General features: G+C 40.0%; 1 protein-coding gene across 3 annotated transcripts in view; it reads right to left on the reverse strand.

The window, feature by feature from the left end:
* Positions 1-15,664, reverse strand: part of usp6nl (USP6 N-terminal like) — a 194,319-nt gene that overhangs the window by 74,595 nt on the left and 104,060 nt on the right. For 2 of the 3 annotated variants that reach the window (XM_068005133.1, XM_068005134.1), the window contains exons 4-6: positions 9,015-9,097; positions 6,335-6,374; positions 1,709-1,789 (exon numbers count right to left, since the gene is read on the reverse strand). In XM_068005133.1, coding sequence (XP_067861234.1) covers positions 1,709-1,789; positions 6,335-6,374; positions 9,015-9,097 — 204 coding nt within the window. Of the gene's footprint in view, positions 1-1,708; positions 1,790-4,163; positions 4,405-6,334; positions 6,375-9,014; positions 9,098-15,664 lie in introns of those variants that run through there. The other variant, XM_068005135.1, reaches the window with a different exon arrangement.

Genomic DNA, 15,664 nt, shown 5'->3' on the forward strand with positions numbered 1-15,664 from the left:
GTAGCCTTTATCCCAGCTTTCTCGTTTGGCTGGCAAGTCACACATCACTATTTCTCCCTCCTCCTCTGGCACCTGTTGATTTGCTTAAACGCTCCCTCACCTCCACTGTCGATGCCTTAGTCCTCAACAAAACCTTCACCGTCTCCTATGCTGGTTGTTTCTCCCTAATAGGGTCATCATCTTTGCTCCCTCAAATCCGAACGGCTTAAATATCCATAAACAGATCAGGCCTGACTGGGTCTCTCTCTCTCCTCTGTTAGTACTGCCCACTATTCTAGGTTTATCTTGGAAGGCAAAGATAATCCCAGGTTCCTTTTATTTACTACCAACCCCTCTCCCCTGCCTCCCTCACCTCTACCATTGTGCAAGGAGCTCATGGATTTCTTCATCTCCAATATAGAGACCATCCATTCAGTGGTTTCTGCTGTTTTTCCCCTTCACCACTAAGCTAAACAACACCCCAATCCTGTCCCCATCCTACCCTAAATCCCCATCTGTCTCCAGTTACTCTCCTATCTCATGAGACTGGCCTCACGCTCCTTCGACACCATTCCCACTAAAATCTTGATGAACCAACTTCCCTCCAACTTCCCTTCCTGGCCCCTGTATTAGTGGCGATAGTAAATGGTTCCCGCTCCTCAAGCACTGCACCCTACCTTTCAAAACCAGCATCATCACCCCTCTCCTCAAAAAACCCAACCTTATCCCTTCTGTCCCCATTGTAAAATCAAGGTTACTCTTGAGGTGATCTTTGTCTGAAATATATTGCACTAAACACATATCAAAAACCAAGTACTCAAGTTTAAAGGTCTCACAGAGAAGTTGAATTTACGCTATTTACTGGAGTAGACCCATTCAAACTAGTCATTTGTTGGTGAAACATCCAGCTCAATATACTCACTACAAAAATAACATGCAACAGCAAAAGGAAAATAAACACAGAAAAATGTCTTATAATTGAGACAAAACAGGAGATCTTAATTGAGGCAAAACAGGTGATCGTAAAATCTAACAGCTTTATCATTGGAAAAAAATAGTAAAGTATGGTGAGATTTACTATGGATTCTTGTACAAACTTGCATTTGAATGCTTTTTTTTTTACCCTCCCTGAAGGACATCCATCCTCTTATTCCCTATGCCCAAAGGACCTCCCTTGGACCACACACTCTGCAGTCTTGGGCTGGTCACCATTACTGTGCACAATAGCAGCATTGGTATCCACAACTGATTGCAGTACTCCAGTTGGGTCTGACCAAGGCAGCCATTTCAATCTTCCCATTGCCCGTCAGTGAGATACCCACCATCTTCCAGCCCCTCTCCCTACATCATGACTGAGATTGGGAATTCTGCAGTCAGGGAATAAACTCGAGACTTCTGCAAATCCATGTTCCAATATGCAACACTACCATGCTGCCCAAGTAAGATGGAATCTTATAAGTACTTTATGAGATGTACTGTCAAAGTAAAGCACTACAGCATTTTGAGAATTAAGAACAAAGAAGTTTGAAAATGGGGTTGAACCTTCTCAGATCCACTAGTAACTTAATAGTGCAGATGCATTTTACCAAATATTAACTGCATGTATATAATATTGTTTACATACGTACAATTGTTGGCTATTTTAATAGTAATCAGCATAAACTTCAAAATTCTATTTCTATACAAGAGTTTACAAAAGCATGTAAAACTAATTCACAGGCAGATTTACCTTTTCACTGTTCTTGTATTTGTCCCAGCTTTTCAACATTTTTAGCCATTTGCCTGTTCTTTCAATCTCAATTTGTTTTAGCTGTAAACACAAGTCAACATTTCGTTACCATGCATATTTAAAAGTGGAAGTCAAAGCATAATTGCTTTGAATTAAATACAAGTTACGTGCTGCCAAAATAATACAGACAACAGCATATCAACATTCACCTAGTTGCTAAATACATTTCGAAAAGGTGATTTCCAATCTAACTGTTGATGGGCTCTATTAAAAAGACTTTCAAACATGCTAAATAAAAATGAGGTCGTCTTTCACAAGCTATTCAACCCTTTGATTTTCTGTATTGAATACTGGATTGCTAAAAATTGAGCATGGGAGTCTGAATTGATATCCAAGGGTAAATTGAAATGAAATCAATGGAGGGGAAAATCACAAGCAAATTGCCTGCAATTTCCTACATTGAGCAGTTACTGGCAAATCTCAACGGAGGATGCAGAACCGTGTAAATTTTAACCTCTAGTTTCACAATCCTAGATATACAATAGGCTATTACCAACAGTGAATCATAATATTTGCCTGTGTAAGACTTCCACCAACCTTCCCACCCAGCTCACCCATTGGGGACTAATCTTTTCCTGTCCCGCTCACCCCACCCACCAGTGCCCCCCTGGAATCTGCCAGTTTATCAACAATTGCTTCTATAACTTCACACAACTCCACACCTACCTCAACCCATGAAACCCTCATCCATGTCTTTGTCAACTCCAGATGTGACTATGCCAATGTTCTCTTGGTTGAACTCCCATTCTCCACGCTCCACAACCTTCAGTTCATCGAAAACTTTGCTACCCTTATCCTATCCCACACCAAGACCTGCTCACCTACCACTCCTGTCTTTGCTAACCAATATTGGCTTCCAGACTCCAATTTAAAATTCTCATCCTTGTGTTTTAAGTCCCTTCATGGCCTTGCCCCTCCCAATTTTCAACTTTCTTCAGCCTTATAATGCTCTCCCTACTCTCCGTTCCTTTGATTCTTGCCTGCTGTGTATCCCCCCTCCATTTGCTCCACCATTGACTGCTGTGCCTTCAGCCAACTAAGCCCTATGTTCTGGAATGCTTTCCCGAAACCGCTCTACCTGTCCACCTCCTCTCCTCCTTTACAACTGTCTTTAAAACCCATTTCTGTGACCAAGGTCACCTCTCCTAATGTCACCTTCTTTGGTGCGGCCTCCATTTTTTTTTATTATGCCTCTGTGAAGTGCTTTGGGACATATTTCTACATTAAAGTCACTACATAAATGCAGGTTTTTGATGATGTGGCGTGAAGCATGGAAATCAATCAAGTCAGTACTTAAATCAATAAGCCATTCCAAATTGCACATCACTAGTAATCTCCACGTTCTGAAGACAGAGCACATGGTGCTTTTACCTTGTAGTACTGCTGCTTTTTAAGAGGAGCAGAGAACCGTGTTAAGAGATGGTTTTCTCTGCACCTCCAAAGATGGTAGAGCTGAAGCAGCTAGGCAAATTGCTGCCAATGGCAATCATTTTTTCTTACCGTCTTTTTGTTGCATTGTTGGCTCGTATGGACCTTGCCTAGCAATCCCTGAAGCTCTGCAGCCAGCAATGAAAGTTGCAATTTTACATGGGTCGAGAGTAAAATCTCCTCAATCAGCTGTTTAAAAGTCACAATTGCAACTTTCATTGCTGGCTGCAGAGCTTCATTGATTGCTGGGCAAGATCCATACAAGCCAACAATGGACCATACAAGCCAACAAGATGAACTGCTGGTCAAACAGAGATGCAAAATGGAACTTATTTGCCTTTAAGGAAATTAGCCTGCTGAAAACCAACAAAGGAGGTTTTTATTGTTCACTATAAAGGAAGCATGGCTTTGGAAAGCTTCATCAGAACAAATATCATAAAAGTAAATAGGATAATGTCCTCATTCAGAGACAGCAAAAAACGATGGCATAATTTTAATTGGATGAAAAGTAATACAATTTTCACATACAATGTATGCAATACATCATTTCCTGTTCGCACAGAACAAGGCCATCCTTACATGGATTAACTCAAACAGAATTTTAAACTCGATGATACTGTACATTAATGTTTTCACCTTCACCAGTAAAACCAGTTTACTGTGGAACAGAGTTTTACTAGCTTTATGGGGAGAAGGAAGCAAAAGATGATGAAACATGGTCCATTCTAGCTTGAGTTTCTGATGGCCTTCTGCACAGATAGTGAAGTAGCTTTGGTATTACTCATTTGTATGGAGCTTCACCATCAACTGAACAAATTGTTAAAGCCAAAAGTAGTGGTTCAAAAATCAGTGTCTTGCATACACAGAACTGTTTTGAAAATAATATTAATTAATTTTTCCTTCAATAATTTCCTCAATCCCTGGTAAAGCTCAGTATCATTAAGTGATATCAAAACTGCTTTGCTACCTTTAATGCAAGATGAAGGCTTCAATCACTCATGTCGGCAGTAGCTCTATCTTTCCCATCACTTTCAGCTTTAAAGTGCAGGAGCACTCATCCAGTGGCTCAGTGGAGATAAGTGGACTGGCATGGTATTAAACCATATAAAACAGGAAGGTCCCTGATTTGATCCCAAATCTCTGCTGAATTAGTTGACCTCAACAGGTATGTCAGAAGGGATGCTACAATTTGCCTCATCAACTCTGAGCTAGGGAAAGGGGAATAAAAAAATAAAATCAGCAAGTGCTCCTGATCACGCCTGTTGGAAAGTGTACATAGGTCGATATCAGGTGATAATAGGATTTGACTCAACTATGATGCCTGCTGTGGTTCAAACCATGCCAATATTCACTATCCAGGCTCACCTGAAGAAAGGCCACTTAGGCAAAGGTAACAGGTGACCACCAACTTGCACAGAACTATAACAACACAAGTCATCATGCTCAGGAAGGGGGAAAATAGAGAAAATGCAGGAAAAAAATCCTCAATCAAAACTCATGCTACATATGGGCTACTTTTAGTTTAATTTTAAATTAGTCTACAAAAAGTTTTTGAAGTATTGAAGAAAAAAAGTGAAAACTTGCCTCTGGTTATTAACTCTTCAATACGTTGGTCACATTTGCTGAGTTTCTTTTTAAAAACCATGGCAAGTTAAAAAAGCAACCATCCCCTTCTCTCCTAAAAGAATTAGCTCTTTGATGGCACACCATCCCTTGAGTATCTGTCACCTTCGGTAACTTAATTGTTGATTGAGAAGAATGGGCCTATATTCTTTGGATTTTAGCAAAATAAGAGATGATCTCATTGAAACATATAAAATTCTAGGAGGGCTTGACAGGGTAGATGCGGAGAGGCTGTTCCCCTTGCTGGAGAATCTAGAACTAGGGGGCATAGTCTCAGGATAAGGGTGGGCAATTTAGGACTGAGCTGAGGAGAAATTTCTTCACTCAGAGGGTTGTGAATCTTTGGAATTCTCTACCCAGATGGCTGTGGATGCTGAGTCATTGAATATATTCAAGACTAAGATCACTAGATTTTTGAACTCCAAGGGAATCAAGGGATATGGGGATCGGGCGGGAAAGTGGAGTTGAGGTCGAAGATCAGCCATGATCTTATTAAATGGCGGAGCAGGCTCAGGGGGTCGTATGGCCTACTCCTATTTCTTATGTTCTTACATTATTAGCAGCCAACATTCATGTATGAGACTGGATAAAGTATTGCCAGGCTATTTTACCATCAAGTCAAGCTCAACCATATCCTAATCAATATCCATGGGAACTTGCAGCAAAGGACAGTGGATAATGATCAGGATTGGAAAACCTGGCCATTTTTCTTCATAACTCAAGAATGGTGTGGCCAACTGTAGCACCACAGCACCCCTACTGAGATCAAAAAACAGCTTGGGGCCTTCCTGGCCTACACTGTCCAGTTACTCACTGGATAAGTGCACTGAGCCACTGGGGGAGCCGGCTGACCATCTTTTAAATCACGTAAAGATTTAATCATTGTGTTTTGAAGGTTCAATATCACTGGTAAAAAATGTAATCTTCAGACCTGCTTGTTGATTACAAGAAAGTCCCTGAACTTCATAACCTGAATTCATGCCTGTACATCCGAAGAATTTGTGCAACTGTGAGAAAGTTTTTAATTAGAATGGAATATATTACTAAATGCAGGAATTCCCCTCAACATTTTTTGTCAACTAGTCTGAATCTAATTAGCAAAATTGGATAATGAAGCCATTTATGTGCTATTGACATTTTGTCAACTAGTTTACTATCAACTTAAATGAAAAGTTCTTCAGATTTCCTAATATGTGGCATAAACAGACAGCACCACAAATGTCTGCAAACAAAATGTGATTTGTCTAGTGATTATTGATTTTATGTTGACATAACAAACAGCCATTTACTGTTCAAAATTCTGAACATCTATCAATGATTAGTTTTTGGAATTTGCTGAACACTCTCAGATTTTGCCCACTAAACAGTGAAAAAACTACCCTCTGCCACTTCATTACATATGATCAGAAAAACATTAGTCTACAGCAAATTTCTATTACACTCCTTCATATAAATGGGATTACAGATTTTCAAGAAAAGAATTCCATACAGCAATTAGAATTAATTTTTACTTACTCTTTCTTCTAGAGCATCAGGCATTGGTAGTTCCTTCGCACTGTTTACAAAAGCAAAACAGGTTTCAATAATTATATCCGCAATACATGTTTCACTAGAATGAACAAAAGCATATGCACAATTTTCACTGCACTAGCACTTCAAAATATTCTGAAACTTTACTTTTAGAAATCAAGCACAATTTTAGTAATCAACCAACCTATACCACGCCTATAAACATGGGAGGCAATTAATACCAGACATCCAGAGGAACTGCTCTGTAAAAGATATACAGCAGAGGGCTGGAGAAACTTCTTCACACACAGAGAGATGATAGGATGTGGAATTCACTTCCAGGGTTAGTGATTGAGGCAGAAACTATGTCAACGTTCAAGATTAGATTGAATAGGTGGATGAAGGAAAAGGGGATGAAAAGATATGGGAACAGGGTGGGTAAATGTGATTAGAACTACTTGCTCGCATGGAGGATAAACGCAGACACAGACTGGTTGGGCCAAATGGCCTGTTACCATGTTGTAACTTCTATATGTGTATTGAAGGGGTATTGAATGGCCCTCTGAGCTGTCAGATGCATCTCAAGCATTCTATGCAGAACACAAAATGTGTCACTTATTTTATTTTGTGTCATCTCAACAGTATTTAATAGTACAATAAGATTACAATTAATTTTAATCGAAGTATGTTAAAGTTGGGCTATCAAATCACAGTTCAAATGTATGACATTTCAACCCAAATGCAAGACTTTCATAAAAATTAATTTATTAAGTTAACAAATAGAAATGGTCCAAACATCAAAATACATACAATTCACACTTCTATTCACTAAATCTGGTCAGTCAGTAACACTTTAGAAAATGAAGAGGTAGAAACTAGTTATGTAAGGCAAAAGCTTCAAATGGAAAAAAATTGGTAGATGAGGAGTTAAAATATTTTTCGTAAAAGTCAAGGTCAACATCTTCGACAGTAGGCGAATTCAACATTTTTAAATCTGTGTCTGGTTTTCAGAGATAGCAAGTTATCTTTTTCTTGGTTTCATTTTTATTTTTCGTGAAATGATAAGAGAACAGATTTAAACCACAATACATATAAAATCATATCTGGCAAGGAAGTAACACATCAACCTCATCTCACCCTGAAATGCGTTGCTGCCTTAGTATACTGCCCAACCTCTACTCAACTTATAAAATGTACATTGTGGCAGTTCTGATCCATTTTTGCAAGTGTTTTTGCTGTCAGATGTTATGGTACAGTTACGTGCCACACTTTTGCCGTGAATTACATGGTTGCATCAGAAGTGATTAAGACTTTTTTTCCTACTGTATGGCATTGTGCATTTTTTTTTATAACTACAGCTTGTTATTTTCAGATTTGTGCATAAGATATCTTTTTGCCCATTCTGTACCCATATTCAGAAGGTGTCAGAGGTAGAAGAGAGGAGCAGCAAGATAAAACTTCTGTGGGAAATGAGTTTGAGAGCATGGAAGAGAAAGGCTCCTACACATTTGAGAGATGACGGTGTGTCATTCCAGTTCTTTTCAAATATATTTAAAAAGATAGAATTACTAGGTTTGAAAGAATATTTTTTCATCTTCCTCAGAAAAAATTATACTGTAGTTTTCACTTCACTGGTAAAGAAACATACATCAATTCCAGCAAATGTAAAACAATTGTCTTATTCTATATTGATTAGAAACAGCAAATAATTACCTGTCAGCAGAAAATAATTAAGAAGTCCCTATTTTTTCATTTAAGAGCAAGGTAAACTTAAACTCAAAAATATCTTTACAGAAATTGGTTTATTTTTAAAAATCAGCTTTGTGAGCTGAGTAGCCACCTGAAGTCAGGCCTCATTTCCCTGAGGTCACTCCAAGACATCACTAATGAGGAATGTGTGTATGTGTCCCCTGGAGCAGCTTCACTGGAAAGAACAGGAGATGTTACTGCAGACCAAGCTGAAAGCTGACCAGCGGTGCCCAATCTCCTGAAAATCCATGCTACTAGTATGATACTCAGCATCCCTTGCTAGTCAGTGTGGCTTTCCACTGTCATCCAACTCCCATTCAGGCTCATCTGCTGTCACATATCCCATTGGTTCCAATGTAGCTGCTCCAGGTGATGGAAAGATGGTTCCGGTCGGTGAGGTCATAGCACAGCTCGCAGGAAATGAGGCTCTATTTTATAAACAACCCAGAAACTCAGAAAACATAATTTAAAAGATAAAGAATGTGAAATGGGATTTTGCGAGCATACCACTTTTCGGAGGCAGGGGGAGGAAGACATATTCTTCCCTGGACCTAACTGCTCCTTGAAATTTGTTGAAGCTGGCCCAGATGTTGATTGAGATGAATGAAGCATGTTAATAAAATTAAATCTGGAAGCTTTGGCAATGGTTACTCAGAACAGAAAACCTGCTCAATTGGAAACATGTGAAGAAGTTTCGTAAAAATGTTTTTTTTTGGTGAATAAATCAATGATTTGACCAAGAGTTCATGCTGAACGATTGGCCTCATCTGCAAATAAACCAGCATCCTTAGTGAGCAATATACTGAACTTAACCACATTAAGCTCTTGATGTAATCAAATAATTTCTTTGACAATGTATGCCCCTTTTTGGTGCAAAAATATCACCACCTTGAACTTGAAAACATACAGAAGTTTAAAAAGAAATACTGAGCCTTACTGTAGAAAACCAAATCGATCAGTGATTTTATAAATATGGAAGTCTGCATCTTCCCACGGATCAATCTTTGCTCCTTCCCGTCCCTGAAACAAACAGCAGACATGGTCATCAATAAAGTTGTCTAGTTTTGATGCATTCAATTTTGAGTTGATAATAAAGCCAGCTGTTACTTCAAATTTACCTATTAATTTATTCCAAAAAAAGCACTGCGCAGGATTAATTTTCAAAACAATTAGACTTGTCAATTAACATAACTAAAATATAAATAGCATTTACAAATCCAACAATGAAGCACGATCACATGAATGTTACAATAAGTGGAATATGGGAAACAATGCACTTGACTTTCAGCTTTCCAGTAAAGGTCTATAAAAGATCCAATGAAAGGGGCACCTTGATCTTAATTGGGATACTTTTCCTATTACTACTCCAAGGAAATGCTAAGCACTCTGACGAGGGCAACAGCCAGGAGGAAAATGTCCAATTCGGCAACAACACTCTTATGCACCTACCAGCCCCTTCAAGTAAAAGAGGCTTCTGAAAGCATGCCTGCTAGCCCATTCTCTCAGCATGTAGGACCAAAAATATGCAAAGAAAAACAGTATTTTTTTTCATCTTCAGGCTCCCTCATGGCCCTAAAGATAAATGAGCCACATAGGCCAGAAATGTTCCTGTTTTGACCATTTTCTGTGTTGAGGTAGGGCAAAGAAAAATGTGCTACAGTTGACCTCCGGCCTCATGCCAAATAAGGTAAAACCTTCCAAGCTTCCCATTCCCAATTGTGGGCCAGTGACCTTTGTCAGAAGTATGCATTTGTTGACACGAAGATGGCAATTATGGTCAAAGAGCATGACAATGCTCTGTATCATAAAATTATTAACGTTTACAGCACAGGAGGCCTTTTGGCCCAATTTATTGGTGCCGTTTTTTTGCTAGAGCAAACCAAACAGCCCCATACTTTTCCCCTAAGCATTCATCTTCCTCTGCTTTAAATATTTATCCAACAGTCCCTGCCTCAACCATACCCTGCAGCAAAGTAATTCATGCTCCAACAACTATGTGGAGAATGTTCTCAATCTCTCCTCACTCTTGGTGAGGATTTTAAATTGACTGCTCAGCAATGGCTCCCCACCCAGAGAAAACAGTCTTTCTCTCTTCATTCTATCAAAATTCTTCATAATTTTAAAACCCTCCATTAAACCTCCTCTTTGTTTCTCTGCTCAAGTGGAAATAATCCCCGTCTCTCCATCCCAGTCTCTCCTCATACCTATAGCTTCCCATCCCTGCACTATCCTGCCAAATCTCCACTGAATGCTCTCTAATGTCCTTTCTATAATGGGGCACCCAAAACTGCACAGTATTCTAACTGTGACCTTACCAATGTTTTGTACAATAGTTTACTACTTGTACGCTGTGCTCCTATTTGCAAGACTCAAAATTCTATTCCCTTTTTATGGCTTTATCCACCTGAACTTGTACTTTCAGGGAGTTATGTATTTGAACCCCTAGGTCTCTCTGTTCGTCCATACCTTTTCAGTGTAAATATATGCTCCCATTCCTTTTTTTCCTCCCAAAATGAGGAATTTTGTTTATCATATTAAGTTGGATTTGCCACCTATCTGCCCATTCCACTAACTTTCTTGAAGTCATTCACAGTTCTCCTCATTGCTTGCCAAAACCTCTTACATTTGCCTCACCAGCAAATTTTAAGATAATGTTCCCTATACCCAAGTCCAAATCATTGATATATGCCAAGAACAAAAGTGGATCCAACAATGACCTCTGGGGTTCACCACCACCAACTCCTATCCAGTCTAAAACATTTATTATTTGACTCTTTACCTTTTTCTATTCTTACATTGAATCCTACTATGCTGTGGTCACAATTTCACAATTGTTCTCCGACTCTCATCAGTTACTTGTCCCTGTTCATTTCCTAAATTCAGCAAGTCTTCTTTCCTTGTTGGACTAGAAACATACTGATCTAGGAAGTAGTTTTGGATGCATTTTAAAAACTGGTACCCACTTGGACCACATGCATTACCTTTAGTCCAGTCTTTCTTGGGAGAGCTAAAATCACCTAATATCGTTGCCTTGTTGTTCCTGCATATTCCTCTGAACTGTGTGTAGATCTCCACCTCTGCCTCATCTCGACAGTGCGTTGGCTTGTAGTATACAAGAATTGTACCATTACCCTTCCCATTTATCTCTATCCATATAAATTCTGACTTAGCACAGCCCTTTTAGGATATACTTGTGTTCTAGCTCTGTGATAGAATGCTTCCACTAACGCTATGACCCCATCATTCTTTTTTCTCCTCCCTAGCTCTCCGGAAAATGTTATAACCAGGAATATTAAGTTCCCTGTCTTGTCCAAACCTAAATCATCACCAGCTATCGTATCATATCCTTCCATCTGATGCTTCTAAACTCTCCAATTTTGTTTTGAATCCTTTTCAATCCAATCGGGACGTAGCATTAAACAGAAGGGGTAATATCTCTAAATAGGGGCTTGCCGCATCCCTTAATGGTCCCCAATCTTTGGTCCCCTCTGCTTACACAACTTTCACCTATGGTTTCAAGTAGTCGCTTACTCATTGCAGCAGCCACACTCTGGGAAATTACTTAGTTTAGCCTGCAGACCAAAGCGAGAGGAGCTCACAGATTTGTATCCTGGGCGATGGAGGTACCCGTCTCCTCAGTGCAAGAGGGCTGCTTTGGTGAATTAAGCAGACTTAACAGATAGGCTAACTTTTCCGGCTAAGAAGGCATGGTCGCAAGGCTTTGAGGAAAGCTCAAGTCTTTGGTATGGGTGCATCAGATATTGCAGACCATCCACTGCAGCCCTCCCCATCTCCAGGTGTCTTGACTTCGTCTTGCCACTGGATTCAGATATGGGGAGCAGAGTGTGTGAGGCAAACTGCACAAATTTGCCTCACTTAAATCAACCTCACGCGCAAGTGCCATTCATCTCATCTCTTCTTTTTATCACCACCTTCAATTTCTTCACTCCACAAGCCCTGCAGTGATGGGCAAGCATCAAAGCAGCAGGTGAGGTTACAATGGAATCTGTAGTTGCAGTCTTGTACACAGGCAGTTCAGGCATAGGGTTGCTCCTCACTGAAAGAAATGGCAGTGGAGTTCGGCAGTCCCCTGGGTGACTGAACAGCCTTCTTTAGGACAGTAGCGCTCACCTCCATAACATGAGGAAGGGGCTTGAATAGGTGCCTACAAATTGCCCGCTTCTCTATCCTGAAAAATCAAGAGTCCCAATCTGATGTATCCGGGATCCACTGTTCACTCTGTGGACGCTCGTTCCCAGCAAAAATCAGTCTCATGAGTTATCAAAAAACTCAATGCAGAAAGTGAGGTAATGCTTTCCCTGTTTTTTTTTCCAATGTCGAAGGACAAAAGAACATAATAATCAATCCTGATTCTGATTTTCTGGAACATGGACCCTTATTCTTTTTCCTAGTTTTCTCATTTAATTTTTTTGATATCCCTTGCCCTTTCTATAATAGTGTTTTTATCACTCACCATCTCAGCTTTTACTTTCCTTTTCTTCTCTGACAGTATTTTCTCAATATTCATTTAAGCTAAGCCTTCTGCTTCCATTCCAATAGCTTTATTAATCCTGCTCTTCCTCTCCAGTCTCAAACCTAGACTTCCCCCAGCCCTTGTCATATTCATTTATATCCTCCCACAATGCTCTATTTTCCCTCTCCACAAGGACAGTGGTGTCGTTTTGGTTGAGGTGAAGGTTGTCCCTGATTCCAGAAAACTCTCCAATGCCCCAAGGTGAACGCTTCCCTCCTGGACCAGTGAGACATTGACCTCCCTAATCTTCTTTCCCTTAACTTATCCAGCACATGGCACAGGAAGCAATTTGGAGATTACCACCCTTGTTTAGTGCCTAGATCCTTAAACTCCCTCTGCAATAGTTAAAACATGCTTCTATTTATGTCAATGATTTCAACGGGAGTGATGACCTTTGAGGGCTCTCCTCCCTTTCCAGAAGTTTCTCCACCCTTTCTGGACTCCCTGTCCAAGCACGGACATAAAGAATCAATAATAGATTGAAGAAGTATGGTGAGTCGAGGGTAAGCAGTGCATTTCAGCTGGAACTGCAAAGCCTCACAAACAACACAACAGAAGAGCGACAAGTAAATTTTGTAATCTTATCGATGTGTCAGATATTTATTGCAGTGTAATTGAAATACACTTTTTCAAATCGTACATTAGAAGCAATTAATTCAGAATTGTCCTTCCACAGTTTGCAAGAGACCTTTTGTACTGGTGCAAGTAGCACATCAGCATTTAGATTGTAAACAAAGATATTTCCTGAAGTAGATCCATTTTCATTGGACTGCTATTAATGGCCTCTTGTGAATCACATGAGGTCACATTAACTTCCAACATGCCTTTGAAGTGAAACAACACTATTCCCAGTTTTCTTTTAAACTTCAGGAGGATAACAATTTATTCTGTGCAAGATTACAAAAAGAATAGAGTTGATCTCACTACTGAGGAAGTTAGCTCATGTTGGCAGTTTCCTGGTGGTATAGTAGTTATGCTTCACAATCCTGGTCAGTGGTCTTTAAGCCATATGATGCTAGCAGGCCTGCTGGGTCATGTAGAACAACAACGAACACCAAAGTCCTTCCAAAGCTCATGGTACTCACTCAAGAGGCACTCTTATTGAGTTCACCTCATTTGTTGAGTAAAGCATCCTCAATATAAAGCATCCCTTCACACACTGTATGAAAGCTCCTGCCATGGCCTGAAAATAGGGCAATGTATACAAGAACAACACAATTATATATAATAGATCCCCAGACACAGGGAACAAAATGACATGACAGAGAATGAACGGAAACAAGTTGCATTTATATAGTGCCGTTAACTTTCTACAGATACCTCAAAGTGCTTCACAGCCAATTAATTACTTTCAAAGTTGAGGCTCCTTCTTGGCTAATAATACTGAATAATAATGTCTGGCAAAGAATGAGGTTTCTCTGGAGATAACTGTCTGTGATTGCTTTAAATTGAACTCAAGGTATAGTCACAGATCTGCTGCTAAGTTTGCTTCTTCCACTTTTGTTAATTTCTATATGCATACAGTATGGCAAAGTGGTACAGGAACAGCAGGCAAGACCACGGACTGCAAAATTTCTCCTCTTAAATTCATTATTTCTTTCTCAGTATCCATCTCTCTTCTTTGTAAGACATTCAGACATCCTTTGTGCAAAGTGCGCTCTATATTTTTAAATTGTCGTTATCTCACTTACAAGAAATGATGCAATAAAGCTCGGCACCTCCCTATGGGAAAGAAGGGGCAATTTGAGGAACATACATCATAAGCTGCACCCTTGTGCATTGAGGGTACTAGTTGAGGGGAGGGACTGGCTTAACAATGCCTTCTTCATAATTTTAACATACCGCACAGAAATGCTGCAGATGGTTGCAATGGCAGGAATGATGTAATTATGAATCCTATTTTCACTGTCCCTTCGCATATTCATCTGAAGACTATGTGGTGAGAACACATTTGCTCTTTCAATGTGGATGATGCTGGCAAGGCCACATTTATCGTTCATCTCTAATTGCCATGAAAAGATGATGGTGAGCTTTCTTCTTCAACTGTTGCAGTCCTTGTGCTGACGGCACTCCAACGATGGTGTTAGGTAGGGAAATGTAGGATTTTGACCCAATGACAATGAAAAAATGGCAAAGACATCTGTCCAAGACAAAATGGTATGTGACTTGGGAGAGGAATTTAGAAATGATGGTGTTCCCATGATCTTACAGCTCTTGTCCTTCTCAGTGCTTAAGGTTAAATGGCTGGGAGTTGCTATGGGAGTATGATTTTTTCATTGCTGCAGGACATCCTGTAGATAGTACATACTGCAGCTACAGTAGTGGAGCAGGTGAATATCGAGTCCAGTGCAGGGCACCGGTGAAGTGACTGCTCTATCCACCAGTGTCAAGCTGCTTATGTTGTTGTGGCTGCTTTCACCCAAGGAAGTAGCAAGTATTCCACCCCACAACTGAGTTGAGGTTTGTCAATGATAGCGAGGCTGTGAGGGATAGGTTAGCCGCTTGTCCCGAGTACCCAGCTTCTGCCCTGCTCTTGTAGCCATGTTCATATGGCTGATCCAGTTAAGCTTCTTCACAATGATGGTGCCATTCAAGGTCAGGGGGAGATGGTTGGAATTTTCATCGATATCACTAGCAAATATCTTATATGTTATAATTCGTTCTCAATATATGGTACATGCACAATCTGAATTTTCATGCAGCAGTGGTAGGCAAGACATACAAACAAAATGAGTTTTTAAAAGATTAGTCATTTTGATCCAAGCAATCCACTGCCCCCCCCCGCACCCCACCAAGAGAATGCTGGTTGCAGCAGATACAAGATAACTAAAAACTTAGACAGTTGCACTTGTTCTTGGGATTTTGGCGATGTTGGCAAGGCAGCATTTATTGTTCAACCCTAGTTGCCCTGAGGGTGTTAAGAGTCAGCCATGTGGTGTGGGACTAGAGTCAAATGAAGATTGGACATCAGTGAACCAGTTGGGTTTTTTACAATAATATGGCAGCTCTCTTTCTGATGCCAGCCCATAAAATACGAGATTTATTCAATTCCA

Source organism: Heptranchias perlo, chromosome 24, assembly GCF_035084215.1.
Source record: "Heptranchias perlo isolate sHepPer1 chromosome 24, sHepPer1.hap1, whole genome shotgun sequence".
Taxonomy (NCBI): domain Eukaryota; kingdom Metazoa; phylum Chordata; class Chondrichthyes; order Hexanchiformes; family Hexanchidae; genus Heptranchias; species Heptranchias perlo.